The sequence below is a fragment of the Ovis aries genome, chromosome 7, assembly GCF_016772045.2.
Source record: "Ovis aries strain OAR_USU_Benz2616 breed Rambouillet chromosome 7, ARS-UI_Ramb_v3.0, whole genome shotgun sequence".
Taxonomy (NCBI): Eukaryota; Metazoa; Chordata; class Mammalia; order Artiodactyla; family Bovidae; genus Ovis; species Ovis aries.
Window position 1 is genome coordinate 18,941,835 of NC_056060.1, and position 14,647 is coordinate 18,956,481.

General features: G+C 53.3%; 1 protein-coding gene across 10 annotated transcripts in view; it reads right to left on the minus strand.

Annotated features, from left to right (window-relative positions):
• Positions 1-5,612: 5,612 nt before the first annotated feature.
• Positions 5,613-14,647, minus strand: part of GRAMD2A (GRAM domain containing 2A) — a 34,317-nt gene continuing 25,282 nt past the window's right edge. For 8 of the 10 annotated variants that reach the window (XM_060418903.1, XM_060418908.1, XM_060418905.1 and 5 more), the window contains 8 exons: positions 14,423-14,506; positions 13,516-13,573; positions 13,086-13,161; positions 11,918-12,021; positions 11,217-11,315; positions 11,038-11,109; positions 10,450-10,512; positions 5,613-9,478 (listed from right to left, as the gene is read on the minus strand). In XM_060418903.1, coding sequence (XP_060274886.1) covers positions 9,116-9,478; positions 10,450-10,512; positions 11,038-11,109; positions 11,217-11,315; positions 11,918-12,021; positions 13,086-13,161; positions 13,516-13,573; positions 14,423-14,506 — 919 coding nt within the window. In that variant the 3' untranslated portion in view covers positions 5,613-9,115. The remainder of the gene's footprint in view (positions 9,479-10,449; positions 10,513-11,037; positions 11,110-11,216; positions 11,316-11,917; positions 12,022-13,085; positions 13,162-13,515; positions 13,574-14,422; positions 14,507-14,647) is intronic. The other 2 variants (XM_042252129.2, XM_042252130.2) reach the window with 1 other exon arrangement.

Genomic DNA, 14,647 nt, shown 5'->3' on the forward strand with positions numbered 1-14,647 from the left:
TACTGGAGTGGGTTGCCATTTCTTACTCCAGGGAATCTTGCCAACCCGGGGATCAAACCCACATCTCTTGCTTCTCCTGCAGGGTGGGCATTCCTTATTCAAAGTGGAGTTGAGTGAGATGTGACTTGAGGGTGAGGGGTAGAGAGAGAAATCCTGAGATCAGCCACTTTCTTGCTAATGAGTCTAGAGCACATTATGTGTAGTTTTGGTGTATCCTCTAGAGGTTTCTAAGATGCAGAATGATCTACTTCTGAAGCTTCCTTAGGCCATTAAGTTCTTTGGCGCTGATGATGAATTTCCTGTGGCAAGGAAATCATTTTACTTTTGTCAGCTATTCTAAATGTCAATAGATTGATGCAGTTGGTTATGAAAATACCTGCCAACATTCTGAGGTTCAGGCCCTCACCTCGTGCCTTCTAGACCAATGACTCTCAATCGGGGGCCGCTTTGCCCCCCAAGGGACATTTGGCAATGTCTAGAGCTGTTTTTGGTTGTCACAACTAGGGGCAGGAAGTGGGAAGTGCTGCTGGCATCAGGTGGGCCAAGGATGTGGCCAAACACCCTACAATGGGCACAGGATTAATCCCCACCACCACCATCAAAGGACTGTGCCGCCTGAAAAGGCAGCAGTACTGAGGTTGAAAAACCACGGTCTATTCTGACAGACTTTTCGCTATTCTGACCTTGTGCTCCATTTCCCAACCAGCATTCCCAAACCACCATATTTATCCATCACTCCTAAACTCCTGTAGCCCCAGTAAGCTCTTCATTGCCTAAAAAATCAGGTCCTTCCTTCTCATCCTGGCATTTAGATCCTGACAGGTTTTGCACACTTAGTATCCACTCCTCAGCAGAACTCTCCTCCTAAGCTGTCATCAGCACCACCCTCCACACCACCATCCTTGTACTGCCATTACCAACTGCCCCCCCCCCCAAACGCACGGCCTGTGAGGATTCTCCCCACAGCTCCCTGATCAAATCTTGCTCATCCTCTGAATCCCACACAGGCAGCACACCCCTTGCCACTGAGTCAGTCTGTACCACTCCCATTTCTACTTATCAGGCCTCACGTGTCTCACACTGTCCCATAGCTATCCTCAGTAAACTCTTCAAAGGGGTCCATATGTATTTCCGTCCCATTGAGCTCCATTTCTACAGCATAAGTTGTGAAAACTATATTGTTGTATTGAGAGGTTCTTGTGAGACTCAGATGAGCATAAAAAAGCACCCAGTGTGGGGCCTGGTACCCATTTTGTTGCTCAGAAATTTACAGAATCATAGTCTCTATAGAAGCATACATCCAGGGGTCCATAGAATGTGCTTAACGCGTCTTTTAAACCTAACTACAGCCTAGAAAGAGCACACATTCAGACGAGCCTGGCTTCTATGACTAACAGCAAAGAAAAGCTTCCATCAGAAACCCTACACCGATTAACACGCCTTCACGCCAGAGTGAATCCAGGAGCAGTGGGTGTCACGTTCTCCCAAAGCGGAGCCTAAGCCAACCTTTCTGCATTTAACAAGTTAATGAACAGCTTGTGAGCAGCACTTTGCCCACTCTGGCCCAATTTAGAAGGCTGCCAAAAGGCTAAGATGTCAATATGCCATTCTGCTCTGCCGGGGTGCCACTGCCTTCTGCCCTTGACCATTGAAGAGGCTGATGTCCCGAGACAGGGCAGCACCAGGAGGATGAGGCTGCAGCCAGGGCCTGGCCTTTCCCCAAGCGGAAAAGGGCCTTGTCTCAGATCCTGCAAGAGAAGTGAGTGGGGCACAGTATTCTGAGCAGCCCAGGTTTGGCTCGAGGCCAAGCACGGAGTGGCAAACAAGAAGGAACACATTCCGGGAAGGCAAGGAGCCCTGCCAAGCGAAGGCGGGCCAGCCAGCAGGGCCTGCTGGGCGCCAGGTGCTCCTCAGCTCTGTGGAGGTCAGGCTCACGGAGGATGAACTCGGGTTTCTCTAGATTATCATTTCAGAGGCTTAAATGCCTCCCTCCCCCTCACTTTCAGAGAGCAAAGCCTGTGGAGCCACGTAACCATTAAATTCGAATCCTCGCTGCTCTGGGGTCCAGCCTCTTCTGTCTAAATGAAGGCAGGAGGAGAAAGGGAAATCGCGCAAGGTTTCTATAGTTCTGCACCCTGAGTAAGAGAAGACACTACTGACAACAAGGGAAGAGGAGGAAAGCCGGGGGCTCCTGGGCCCTTGTGGGACACTGCGTTCCCCACTTGCCCCCTGGGCCCCCCACCACACAAACACACACGCCCTACACTTGTTCTTCACCCCGGACACTTGTGCCTTCTCACTGACCTGACTTCAGATCTGCAGAGCCCGCGGGAATGCTTTCCTCTCGGTCACCTCAGGCCTTTGCCCCAGGTATGAAAGAATGGAGAGGAAAGAAAGGACCAGAGAAGGCCAGGGAAACATGGCCACGAGCCTGCCCAGCCTCCGTCCTGCCACTGTCAGGGCCTGGGGACAGCGGGGGGCCTTTGAGAGAGAAGAGCTTCCCTGCTGCCACTGTCAGGGCCTGGGGACAGCGGGGGGTCTTTGAGAGAGAAGAGCGAAGTCTGTCCCTCGCGCCTTGGTTCCAGTTCCTGCTGGACTTTGCTGCCACCTAGTGGCCCCCAGTGGCCTCTCAGCACCCTCAGGGCGAGATCCACCTAGGGAGCTGACTTGGCCCAGCCTGTGGCTGACAGGTGAGCTTCGGTACTCTAGGATGCCCTGAGTCTGCGGTCCAGCTCCTAAGAGAGAGGAGCAGCACAGGGTCACGACCTCACCTAGCTCGATAGCAGTCCTGACGTCACGGCCACCAGATGAGAGGGCCAGGGCTGGCTGGCTGGACACTTAGGAGTGGGAGTGAGGGCACTTTCTTAGTCCCAGGATATCTCTGGTGGGATGCAGTTGTCCCAGAGCCCTCCTCACTCCTGAATGCCTTGTTCACAAGAACTGCCTACTTCCATGATTCTCCCTGATCTGACTAAAGCCCATGATGCAAACTGAGGTTCCCACATAAAATAATCTATATACATATTAATATATATACATATATCTCCCTCCATCTGTCCAAGTGTAAGGCAGTTGTTTCTCCCTTATAAAGCTAGCCCAACTTAAAAAATAAAAGATGATATGCCCGCAACTGTGATGATGCTATGGACTACTCCCCGGAAATAGTGAAAAGGAGGTGTATGATCACATACAGAGATTCAGCCGTATTTTTCTGCATATTGCATCCACAGGTTACTTCCTCTAACAAAAGAAAGCCCTTGGCTTCAGTAACCACTGACTCTACCAGCTCCAAATTTTCAGACCTGAGCTGCCATACCCATGAACGTATAAAATCACAATTCCCTTCTGCCTACCTCTCCAACCTCCTATTTTGTGTGTGTGTGTGGTAAAATACACGTAAAATTTATCATCTTAATCATTTTTAAGTTTCACATTCACATTGTTGTGTAACAGTCATCACCATCTCGAGAATTCTGTTTATCTTGCATAACTGAAACTCTGTACACATTAAACAATAACTCCCATTTCCCTTCCCCATAGCTCCTGGCAGCCACCATTCTGCTTCCTGTTTTCTGTGAACTGGACTGCCACACGTACCGCATGCAAGCAGAATCATACAGTACTTGTCTTTCTGTGATGGGCTCACTTCACTAAGCACCGTGTCCTCAGGGCTCATCTGTGTCGTAGTGCACGTCGAGAGTGTCTTCCTTTCGAAGGCTGACTGATACTGCATTGCGTGTCTGCACCACATTTTGTTCATCCATTCACCTGTCAATAGACCCTTGGGCTGCTTCCACCTTTTGGCTTATTGTGAATAACACTGCTGTGAACATGGGTGTACAGATAGCTCTTCAAGCTCGTATTTTCAGTTCTCGTGGGTATATACACAGATGGAATTTCTGGATCAGAGGGTAATTCTGCTTTTAATTTTCTGAAGAACTGCTATGCTGTTTGCCGCGGTGGCTGCACCGTTTCGCCCTCCTGTCAATAGTGCATAAGGGTTCCAGTTTCTCCACATCCTCACTAATGCTTTCAGGGATTCTTTTGTTTTCGTTGCTAGTAGCCATCCTAATGGATATGAAGTGGTATCTAATTGTGGTTTTTATTTGCTTTCCCCTAGTGCCTCCAGTACTCTTGCCTGGAAAATCCCATGGATGGAGGAGCCTGGTGGGCTACAGTCCATGGGGTCGCTAAGAGTCGGACACGACTGACTTCACTTTCACTTTTCACTTTCATGCATTGGAGAAGGAAATGGGAACCCACTCCAGTGTTCTTGCCTGGAGAATCCCATGGACGGGGGAGCCTAGTGGGCTGCTGTCTATGGGGTCGCACAGAGTTGGACACAACTGGAGTGACTTAGCTTAGTGACAGTGATGTTGAAATGTCTATTCAGGTCCTTATCGACTTTTAAATAGGTTGTTTTGTTGTCACTGAGTTGACCTCTCCAACCTCTTTTCACATCAGTCTCCCACTGACTCATATTCCAGATTCATGCCGATGGTCTCTATTCCTCAGAGACACATGCCTTCTTTCCTACCTTTCACAGTTACCAACCCTTTCCCCAGCTCTTTTCGTGACTGGCTCCGCATCCCTTAAGCAGCAACTTAAATCTCACCTCAGAGAACATTTCTTGACCACTCATCTAAAAATCTATCTCCCTTTTTACTGTATCTCATATCAGTCTCTTTCCGTCATGGAGCACAATCAGAATGTGCAATTACCTTGTTTGTTCACGGTTTACTTGGAACTCATGTTCATGTGGAAGGCAAGTGCCACCGGGGACGCAGCGATACTGCCTGACTGGTCACTGCTCTGCCTTTGGCACCTAGTCTAGCGCTAGCTCAGAATCTGGGCTCAGCATGTACTGAAGGAACAGACCACTACTGGAGGGCGCCTCCCAAGGAGAAAGAAAGGTGATGTGGCCCAAATTTGGATTTTTTTTTTTTTTTTTTTTTTGGCCATGCTGGGTCTTCACTGCTACACACGGGCTTTCTCTAGTTGCTGCAAGTGGGGGCTGCTCTTCCTTGCAGTGTGCAGGCTTCTCATTGCAGTGGCATCTCTTGCCGCAAAGCACAGGCCCTAAGTGCACCTGGGCTTCAGAAGTTCTGGTTCTAGGCTTATAGCTCTGCGGCATGTAGGATCTCCCTGGACCACAGATCAAACTGGTGTCTTCTGCAATGGTTAGCAGGTTCTTAACCAGTGGAGACCAGGGAAGTCGCCCAAATTGGACTTTAACCTCCAGAATCTGGACTTGATATCAGAAAAAGACATAGGAGTTTTCTCACTCTGAGTTTGACTTTTAATTCCTGAGTCAGGAGCACAGTACTGTTCGAAGCACGGACCTTGCTTTGGAGTTGCCCAGCAGAAATGGGGAAGCATTCCCAGTGTCCACCCAGCCAAGGCAGGACGCTGTGCTACGTGCTGTGGCCATCCGAACCATCCCTTACGCCTGACATATGAGTCAGCTTAGCTAAAGTCCCATGAGATCTGCAGAGTACTTGGGATTCTGGGAATGACTTGGGCTCCGTCAGTCTCCTTGGTGCCCAGTATGTCAGTAAGAGTACCTTTAGTGAGTAATCAAAACCTAAAAATGAACTTTCCATACCACAGGATTAGAAAAATCAGATTTTTATTTTAAAATATTTTCAAAGTTTAATGCCATAGTGGAACAACTGAAGGATAGTTGAACCAAATTCTCAAGGAATTAGAGAAGCATCTGCCAATGCAAGCAGGTCTGCATAAATACACACGGTTTATAAATGAGCACAACAGAAGGTACCCTGGCCAAAGGAACGGGCTGGGGAACAGAAGGAAGCAACAGAGGGCCCTCCAGAGGGACAGGCCCACTGTATTCACTCAGAGCTCTGGGCCCCAAGAGGGCTTCCAAAGCCACCCACCCTACTGCACGCCTTTTGCCCTCGCTGAGCCCAGGACATGGAGACTGGAGGCTAGGTTCACCATCATGTTGGCATAGCCACCCATGACTTGGCACCTCTCATGACCTCTGGCTCAACCCAGCAAGGTTCAGAGAATGGACCTGTTCTCCCTGCCCTTCAGCAAGGACCAGGGAGGGGAGGCGTTGGGGCAAATAAGATTATTTCCCTGAAAACAGGGAGCTGGTTCCTAAAATAGGATGGGCATCCATCCAGCATGGCACTGCAGGGAGAATGGAGCCACGAGTTTTACCTGAGACATACATCTTGAGTGAAAGGATCCCCCAAGGCCAGGCTCTGAGCCCGATCCTAGAGCCTGGGATGGAGAGACCTCCAGCCTGAGTTTAGGAAGTTATCACCTCCTGTCAGTCCCTCCAGTCTTCATTTGGGTTTTTCATAAACAGGACAGTCACACTCCACAATAAATAATTTCCACCAGGATACCTGCACCCCACCCCCACCAGTTAACTTCTCAGGTGTCTGACGAGGGAAAAAGTGGCTATTTCTGACCCCACCCACCCATCACCAGTGACCTTCCCTCCCCACTAAGGCCTTTCCAGCACCTCCAAAGACACTGTCTTAGCAGATCGGAGTCCCAGGAGAGTTTTAAGGCACAGAAGGTTTGTAGTATTGAGGAGACATTGTCAGAGGAGGGGGGGTCTCTAAGGCAAAGCCACCATGTCCCTTCTTCCTGTCTTCTACCTCTCTTGCTTCCAAAGGTATCAGACAGACCCGCTTGGCCTGGGCCCTGCAGTCACAGGCCCACCATGGACACCTCCATTTTACTCATGGGAGAACAGAGCCCAAGGCGTGGAGGACCCTCCTGCATGGCCTGCAGGTGACATAGTGAGCTCAGCCCTTGGTGGCCGAACACCATCAAGCCCATCAGAATGCCGTTGGCCACGCTCAGAATCCAGGCAGTGAAGCAGGGAGTACAAAGGGAGACCTCCAGTCAAAGCCACGACCCTTCCCATTCCCCACTGCCCACATGGGGCACCTTCGAAATGTTTGAGCACACCAGGGGAAGATCGAGTACCTGGTCTGTGGCCACAGTGATCAAAAAAGCTCCGCTCCCCCTGTCTCACCGGGAAACAGCAACGGAGGACACGGAATGCCGGCCCTCTGTTCTCCTGCACAGCCACTGCCATTCTCCCCTGCTGCAAGTCGTGTGCTCCCAGATTGAGCCCACTTCCTCAAGAGGGGCCAGAACCGAGCCTCTGCACAGACCATGAACACGCCCCTGGCTAGATCCTAGAATCACCTCACCGCCTCCAGTTTGCCCTGCATGGGCCCCTGGCCACCTGCAGAGAAACCCTTTGGGCCGCAGAACAGGAACTCTCGGGGGTCCAAGTGAGAGCACAATATGCTGGGAGAGAGTGGAGCCCACACTGCCAAGTTGGGCTCTGGCCGCTGTCCCACCACTGGAGTGGGCCATGTGCTTGGTATCAAAGCATAGCCTTTGTCCCTTGCAGTGACCCCAAATGTTGTACCTGTGTGTCAGAACTGTTTCAAGGAGCAAGTTTAAAAAAATTTTTTCCACGTAAGTGGCTGCTAAAGCTTAGTGTACAGAACTCCTGGTCTATTTCCAGAAACTTGGCTTTCTGTCTCAGTCCCAAAATTGTAGGAGTTTTGTAAACAGGTACTTCAGACCACTCATTTAAGGAGGGAGAAGAGCTGCAGGGAGGAGAGGGATTCTGCAATATTTTCTTTCTGACTCGGTCTCAACACAGCAGCAGCACAAACCAAGGGCGTCGGTGGTGGCACCTTAGCACCCAGAGCATTCCTCTTGGAGGACTGGGGTCAAAGGCCAAGTGGCTGTTACCTGCACACAGAAGAGATGGCACACAGGTCAGACAAAGGGCCTAGAAAACAGACAAGTCAGTGGGTCCGCCCATGAGGGCGGGTCAAGGTGGGGTCTGTGTACTCTGCATACCCTGCCCAACCTCACTGAGGGCCAACAAACCAGCTCAAGGGCAAGGCTAAGACCAGCCAGACTAGCAAGGAGCCTGGCCATGGGTGTTGGCTCCTGTCCTTCACCCTCAATCCCAGAAGCATGAGAAAGAGAAGGGGCATCACCTGTGCCCAGGGACCGAGCCGCCCCAATTCAGGGAACATAACTGCTGTTCTAGCTGGGAGATGCGGAACGCCAGGTAGGATGAAGACATGACCAAGAAGCAGATCCTGGAGAAAGAGGGGAAGGGAGGAGGTGAGTCTCTCTTCTGGAAAGGAGGCATTTCTACAGGATCACCAAACATAGGAGTGGGACTAAGCTAGTTCCTGCAACTAGAGGAGTTGAAGAACCCTTTGCCTACAGCTTCGTTCAGACCTGGGCCTCTTTCTTCCCAGAGGCCACAAGGGGGTCCTGAGACTGGTCCCCATGAAAGTGTCCCTGAAGCCCCGCAGGAGTTCTGGGTCCTTCAGCAGAGCCCACCTTCCCTCTAACCAGCCACCTTGGTCCCACACCCCCTCTATGAGGCCACTAAGATTACCCCCTCAGGTGGTAGCCCTTCCCCCAGGCAAATCCTGAGGTTGACAGTCAAAACCCTGCCAGCAGACCCAGAGGAAGGTGCCGAGGTAAGGCGAGGGAATCAGAGGCTGGCTGGCTGTTCATAAAACATGCACCAAGCTCACCGCTCTCATAGCTCTTAGGCCGAATGACAGACAAGCCTGGTGTCCCAGAGAACACCCCAGTGGTGGGCGGTGGGAAGGCCATGGCCCTCCCCTGGTCTAGCTGACGGGCCTCTCAGACTGCCAGACCCCTCCCTCCCCAGTCCTCTGCAACTTTTTCTTTCTCCAACAGTTTCATACGTTGCCCCTTCCCCACAGCCTTAGCCCTAAATTACAAGTTTGAAGGAATGAAAACCGGAGATACTTTATCTTGCTCCAGAAGGGGCTTGCTGCATGGCCACCCCCACCACCCGGGAGCTTACAGCTGACTCCGAGCCTTCTCCCTCACTCTGGACAATGACTTCCCCACACACCAAGGCCCCAGCTTTAAACACCCACACACCCAGGCAGATCGGGTCAGGTCTGTCCCCCCACCCCCCAACTCTCCAGTCACCTACAGCACAAAGAAGACCTTCAGGAGCGGGTAATCCCAGAGCTTGAGCTCCCTGCTGCTCGTGGGTCCCTCCTCCAGCTTCTCCTCCTCACAGTCGGAGATCTCTGCAATAGGACAGCTTTCAGCATCTCCCTGGGGCAGAAGACAAGCCCCCAGCCCACTCCCAACCCCTGTTCTCTGAAGCCACTTGAGCTCTCGGCTTTCCATTATGGATTTGCAGAAAGAAAGAAACTGCCCTCAGAAACCCTCCTAGCTGTGATGACCTCTTTGCACAGAAGTGGGAGGACAGAAAACCTTGTTTTTGCAAGCAGGTGCTGTGGACAAGCACGCTGAACTCACCAGACCCCAGAGGCTCCCTGGAGGGGAAGAAGCTGTCTGTGGATTCCATGGATGCCCGAGAGATACAAGGGATGCTATCTGGGAGAGACATGGACCTGGAGGCAGGGCACACTTTCCTCCACTTCATCTCGGGGATGAGGGCTTCCTGCAGAGAAGGCAGGAGACACTGTCTCACCTTGGCCTTTGAGATCTCACTTGCCCTAAGGATCCACACTAGGTTTATCAAAGCCTGTCCGGATATTATCAGTATGGATGCCTAGCGACCATGAAAGCAGATACCCAGAAGCAGGGAAACCACAGCCACAGCAATCACATTTCTCATCTGCTCCCTTGCTACAACCAGCCACTCTTCCAGGGGATGGCCTCTTTGAAGACTGCTAGTGAACCAGGACATGAGGCAACCCAGGTGCATGCTCAGATCAGCTGAGTCCAGGAGAGTTCGCACTCTCTATCTTAGATGGAATAAGTCGTGCTTCCTGCTAATCTGCGCTCTGAATACATCACTGCCCTTGGCAGGGGCACTTAAGGTCCCATCAATAAAAATGGGAACATTGCCTTCCATCCCCTGCATGGCATTGCGCATATCACATGCTTGGCTAAACACTTAATAGTTACAGACAGAGACTTCAAAACACCCTGGAGTCATTGCTACCCCCTCACCCCAACTCCTACGCTAGAAACTTTACTTACCCAGGATCCTGGGAGCAAAAGAAAGGGCCAGGACCTTGGCAAATCAACAATGAGCCTGCTTGTGTTCTGGAATGATAGCCTTCAGAGCTCTATTTCAGGGACACCTCCAGCCCCTTGAAGGCCTTCTGACTCCACTAAAGGGAAGAGGATGGGTTGCTGGCCCTGTACCTACAAAGGTGTGGGGGTCCAACCTGGGCCATGTTCTGGGGGCTGGGCATGTGTTCTGCTCAGAATGTCAACATAATCTGCCCAGGACTCTGCATGGCATGGAGCATGGCGGGTCTTGGGACACCCTGACACAGCATGCCAATGGCTCTTGAGCCTGGTGCCCCAGTTTTGCACTGTGGGCCCCCCACCAGGAGGCCCTGAAGTCTCAAAGCCACAGGCAATCTCAGGCCAGCATCTGCTCCCAGCCTTAGTTCTCACCAGAGACTCGCACTCAGGTTCCTCTGGAAATTCTCTTACACACAGACTCTTCTTGCTTGAAGGCTGGGGACAGAAGGGAACAGGGGTTACCAGTCCATCATGGAACAGCCAAAGTCAGACATGGGGACATACTAACACTCTCCAAGAGAGCTTCACCTCCAAATGAGCCCTTTGGGTCAGATGGAGTCTAAAGTGTTTGCAGGGAGGATCCCTAGTTAATCCTGAAGCAGAGGGCAAATCCAAAGGGTTGTACTCTCCCACACTGCTGCCCTCCCCCTTCCTCAGCACAGGCCAGAGGGAGCTGAACCGGCCACATGCGCCCGTCTGTCTGCACCCAGGAAGCACAAGTGAGGGCTGCACGTGGGACACGCAGGGGCCCGATGGCCTCCTAGAGACAAGCGCACTAGCAAAGACACCCAGTCCACGGACTGCCTCTGATTCACTGAGCCTGAGCCTGTCACTCCCCTCTCTCTGCCCCGGTTCCCTGTGCCCAAGGGATGGGCCGACCTCCCCCAACAACCAGGTCCCAAGACCTCAGTCCAGGCCTGAGCAGTCTCCCAGGCCCCTGCCCTGCCCTAGGCTCCATACCTGTAGGTGGGTGCAGACCCTTCTCAGCATGTCGTATACACTGTCCCGGGAGAGCAGGGACACAAAGACATACTGGAATAGAGAAACCAGAAAGGGGCGAGGTGCGTAAAGACGGGAGAGTGCCAGGGTCAAGCTGTGGGCTCCTGGGGCTGGGAGCGCTGGCCCAGAAACTTACTGACCTTCTGGCTGGTGGTGGTGGTGATGGCCAGGCCGTTGGGGAGGAGCCGTGCCATCTTGTGCTTTTTGATCATTTGCACAGACACTACGGGAATGACCACCTGACGGGGGAAGAGGCAGGCTTCTCTCAGGACTCACCCCCAAGGACACAGTCCCTCTGCTTCCTGCTTAGGGCCCCAGCCACACCTGGCGTGACCCAAGCGTGAACACCATGGACAAGTCTGGCCCATGGAGGAGAGTATCAGAACCTCCCACCGCCTCATGTAGGCTTCCTTCCAGTTATCTCCCACCCCAAAGGCAGCACACTCCACTCTAGGCTCTTACTCCATCATCTAGGAGGCAAGGATGGTTGCCCTGCTGAATCCCATACTCCAGTAAGAGTTCCTTGAGCCACCACCTGGGCACTTTATGGCCCCGAAAGTGTGACATCCCACTCGGTTTGTGAAGGCATTTGGGAGGTGCCCCGTAAGCAGAGTAACTCGGCAGTGAGCTCTTCAGGCTGCTCAGGCCAGATATGGAGTCTCAATCGGGGCCCTGATTGGATGGGGTGGGGCTACTGCCCTGACACCGGGTAGACTACCTCGCAGTGAGAGGCCTCACCAAGTGCCAGAGTGCAGAGGGACAGGTCTGGCTTGAGGTGTGCCCACAGGGCAGGGACTTCTCTTCCCTGGGCTGAGGCCTTACCACTTATATCTTGATATACCTTGATATCCTTGCCAAAGAGGCTGGCATGGAAGCAGAGCCAGTTGGGGGAGATGTAGAGCCGGCCCTGGAGAAGTAGGTCCCTCTGGAGGGCACAGGAGCACACTGGGGAGTCACACGAAGGAGACTGCCGTGAGCAAGGTCCAGCCAGGAGCCCCAGGACCTGGGTCCTCCCACCCAGAGGAGTCCAGATTCCAACCTCGGGGACTGAACTCCTCAGTCCCCTCCCCAATCCCAAGCCCCAACCACCAATTCCCTCAGCATCCTCGCATCCTTTCCTGAGAATCCTGACCACCCCTAGTAGTCATGTATGAGTGTGAGAGTTGGACTGTGAAGAAAGCTGAGCCCCAGAGAACTGATGCTTTTGAACTGTGGTGTTGGAGAAGACTCTTGAGAGTCCCTTGGACTGCAGGGAGATCCAACCAGTCTATCCTAAAGGAGATCAGTCCTGGGTGTTCATTGGAGGGACTGATGTTGATGCTGAAACTCCAATACTTTGGCCACCTGATGCGAAGAGCTGACTGATTTGAAAAGACCCTTATGCTGGGAAGGATTGGGGGCAGGAGGAGAAGGGGACGATGGAGGATGAGATGGTTGGATGGCATCACCAACTCAATGGACATGGGTTTGGGGGAGTTGGTGATGGACAGGGAGGCCTGGCGTGCTGCAGTTCATGGGGTTGCAAAAAGTCGGACACGACTGAGCAACTGAACTGAACTACTCTACCCGCCCTTCCAGACTGCTAGATCCTTCCTCTTCCTCTACCCATGCCCCAAAAGATCTGCCAGGTTTCTGCACTGTCCCCCAACCTGCATGTTCACCCCCATATGCAGAACCTCTTGCCCTGCTCTTCCCTGGAGAGAGGGCCTTGATTGTGCAAATGCTCCAACACACTCCCTGAGAGGTCTGAGCAGGGAAGAACAGTCACTGGTAAGAGCAGAACAGAAATGAAATTTAGAAGCCCTGACATTCAAGGAAATTTTCACAATCCAACTCCGTATCTCAAATCAGCCCAATCTTCTCAGACTTCTGAAGAAAAAGAGACTAACCCCTTTGAAGGGCAGCCAGTTCCCATGGCTGAACTTGTGCCTGGAGGTTCTGGGGGGAGAGGCCCTGGGCTTCGGGCACGGCAGGATGGCCTGTCCCACCATCCCAGGGAGGCAGCTCACCTTTGAGAACCACCTCCTCCAAGGGAATGTCCTTAAACAGCTTGTGGTACTGCTGGTTGTATTTACTCAGTAGCATCTGCAAAACACAGGAGGTGGGTCTGAGAAGTCCTGGGAGATCATACCACCAGAGGGCCCTGCTCCAGCCACCAGGAAATAAGGCCACAGGGCGTGGGGGGGTCTATGGGGTCTTAGCTGTGAAGCAGCAGGTGAGCAGCCAGTGGGTGAGGAGGGCTGAGTTCTGAGCACAGCTTGTTTCCTGGTGACCTGGGGTCTTAACAGGCAGCCCATGACGGGAAGGGGACACAACACCCACCCAGGAGGGGACATCCACCAGGTTTCCTGTGGCCACAGAGTCAACAGCCACCAAAGTCAGGCAGCCCAGGATCCCCTCCCCCAGCAGGTAGTAAGAAGTTGGCCTCCACACACTTACCCCTTCTCGGCTGCACTTCTTTACATCTTCACCCTTCAAGCCTTCTGGCCAGTACAGGCTGCAAAGGAGACAGGCCATTGCAGGGGCAAGGAACCTCAAATCCCACGCTCCCCCCAGCCCCATGCATCCTTGGTGCCAGCGCTGCCCTGGCCTCAAGCCACCAGCTTGGGGCAGAGATTGGAGACCAGGGCTCGTCTCCAGGGGCCACAGCAAAGTGGTGAGCGCAGCCTGCACAGACTCGCCCTGGGCAGGGACACTCCTGCTACAGGGAGGGGTCAGCTGTGCGCAGCTACCCCCCAGCCCCAGAAGGTACAGGCAACCTGAGCCTCAGCTCCCAGAGATGCTTAGAGCCGACCACCCCTGGGGTCAAAAACCCCCTCCCGTTTCTCTGCCCAAGGAACAAGCTGAGGAGCAGGCCCAGGATGAACGAGCAGGAGGCCAGGGATGGGGCTCAGTATGGGGAGCGGGTGGGGTGGAGGCATCAGAGTCACGGTTCTGGGGCCTGGCCATGGGCCATGATGGAGGAGGCAGGACTGCCCTCCTCACAGCCGCCTCCCTGGGCCTGCAGCTCTGCAGTGGGAAGCTGGGCAGACTGCCTGACCTGACGGAGGCTACCAAAGCTGGCAGAGGTGGGGTGGAGGGTGGTTTGCTGAAACACAAACCTTTGCCCTGTCCAGGTTGGCCTGAGGACAGGTGGGCAGAGAGGAGGATGGTAACCCGAGAAGCCTAGACTCTGCTAGGTTCCAGTGCCCTGGGCTAGGCCTGGGAGTGGGAGGAAGAGGCCCCAGGCAGCCTATGCCCAAACTGACCTCATGATGCAGCCTTAAGGCCCCCTTTCTTACAGGTCCCCTCCCAAGGGTTGCCCACCTCCAATCAGACGTATGTCTGACTGGGAAAATGGCCTCACCTGGTGTCTTGGGCTCTCTGGACCCCACCTAGCTTCTCCATGCTCTTCTTCAGAGAAGCCGTCTTCCCATGCATCTGTTGGTTGCTGAGGAGAAACGGGCCCTCAACAGGAAGGCAGGGTCTCTAGGGACAGCCTTCCTGGCCAGCTCCACCAGCCCAGGGTGGCTGCCTGTGCCCCGCACCCAACACCAGCCCTGCTATTCCAGGGGAGGCTAGAGATGTCACA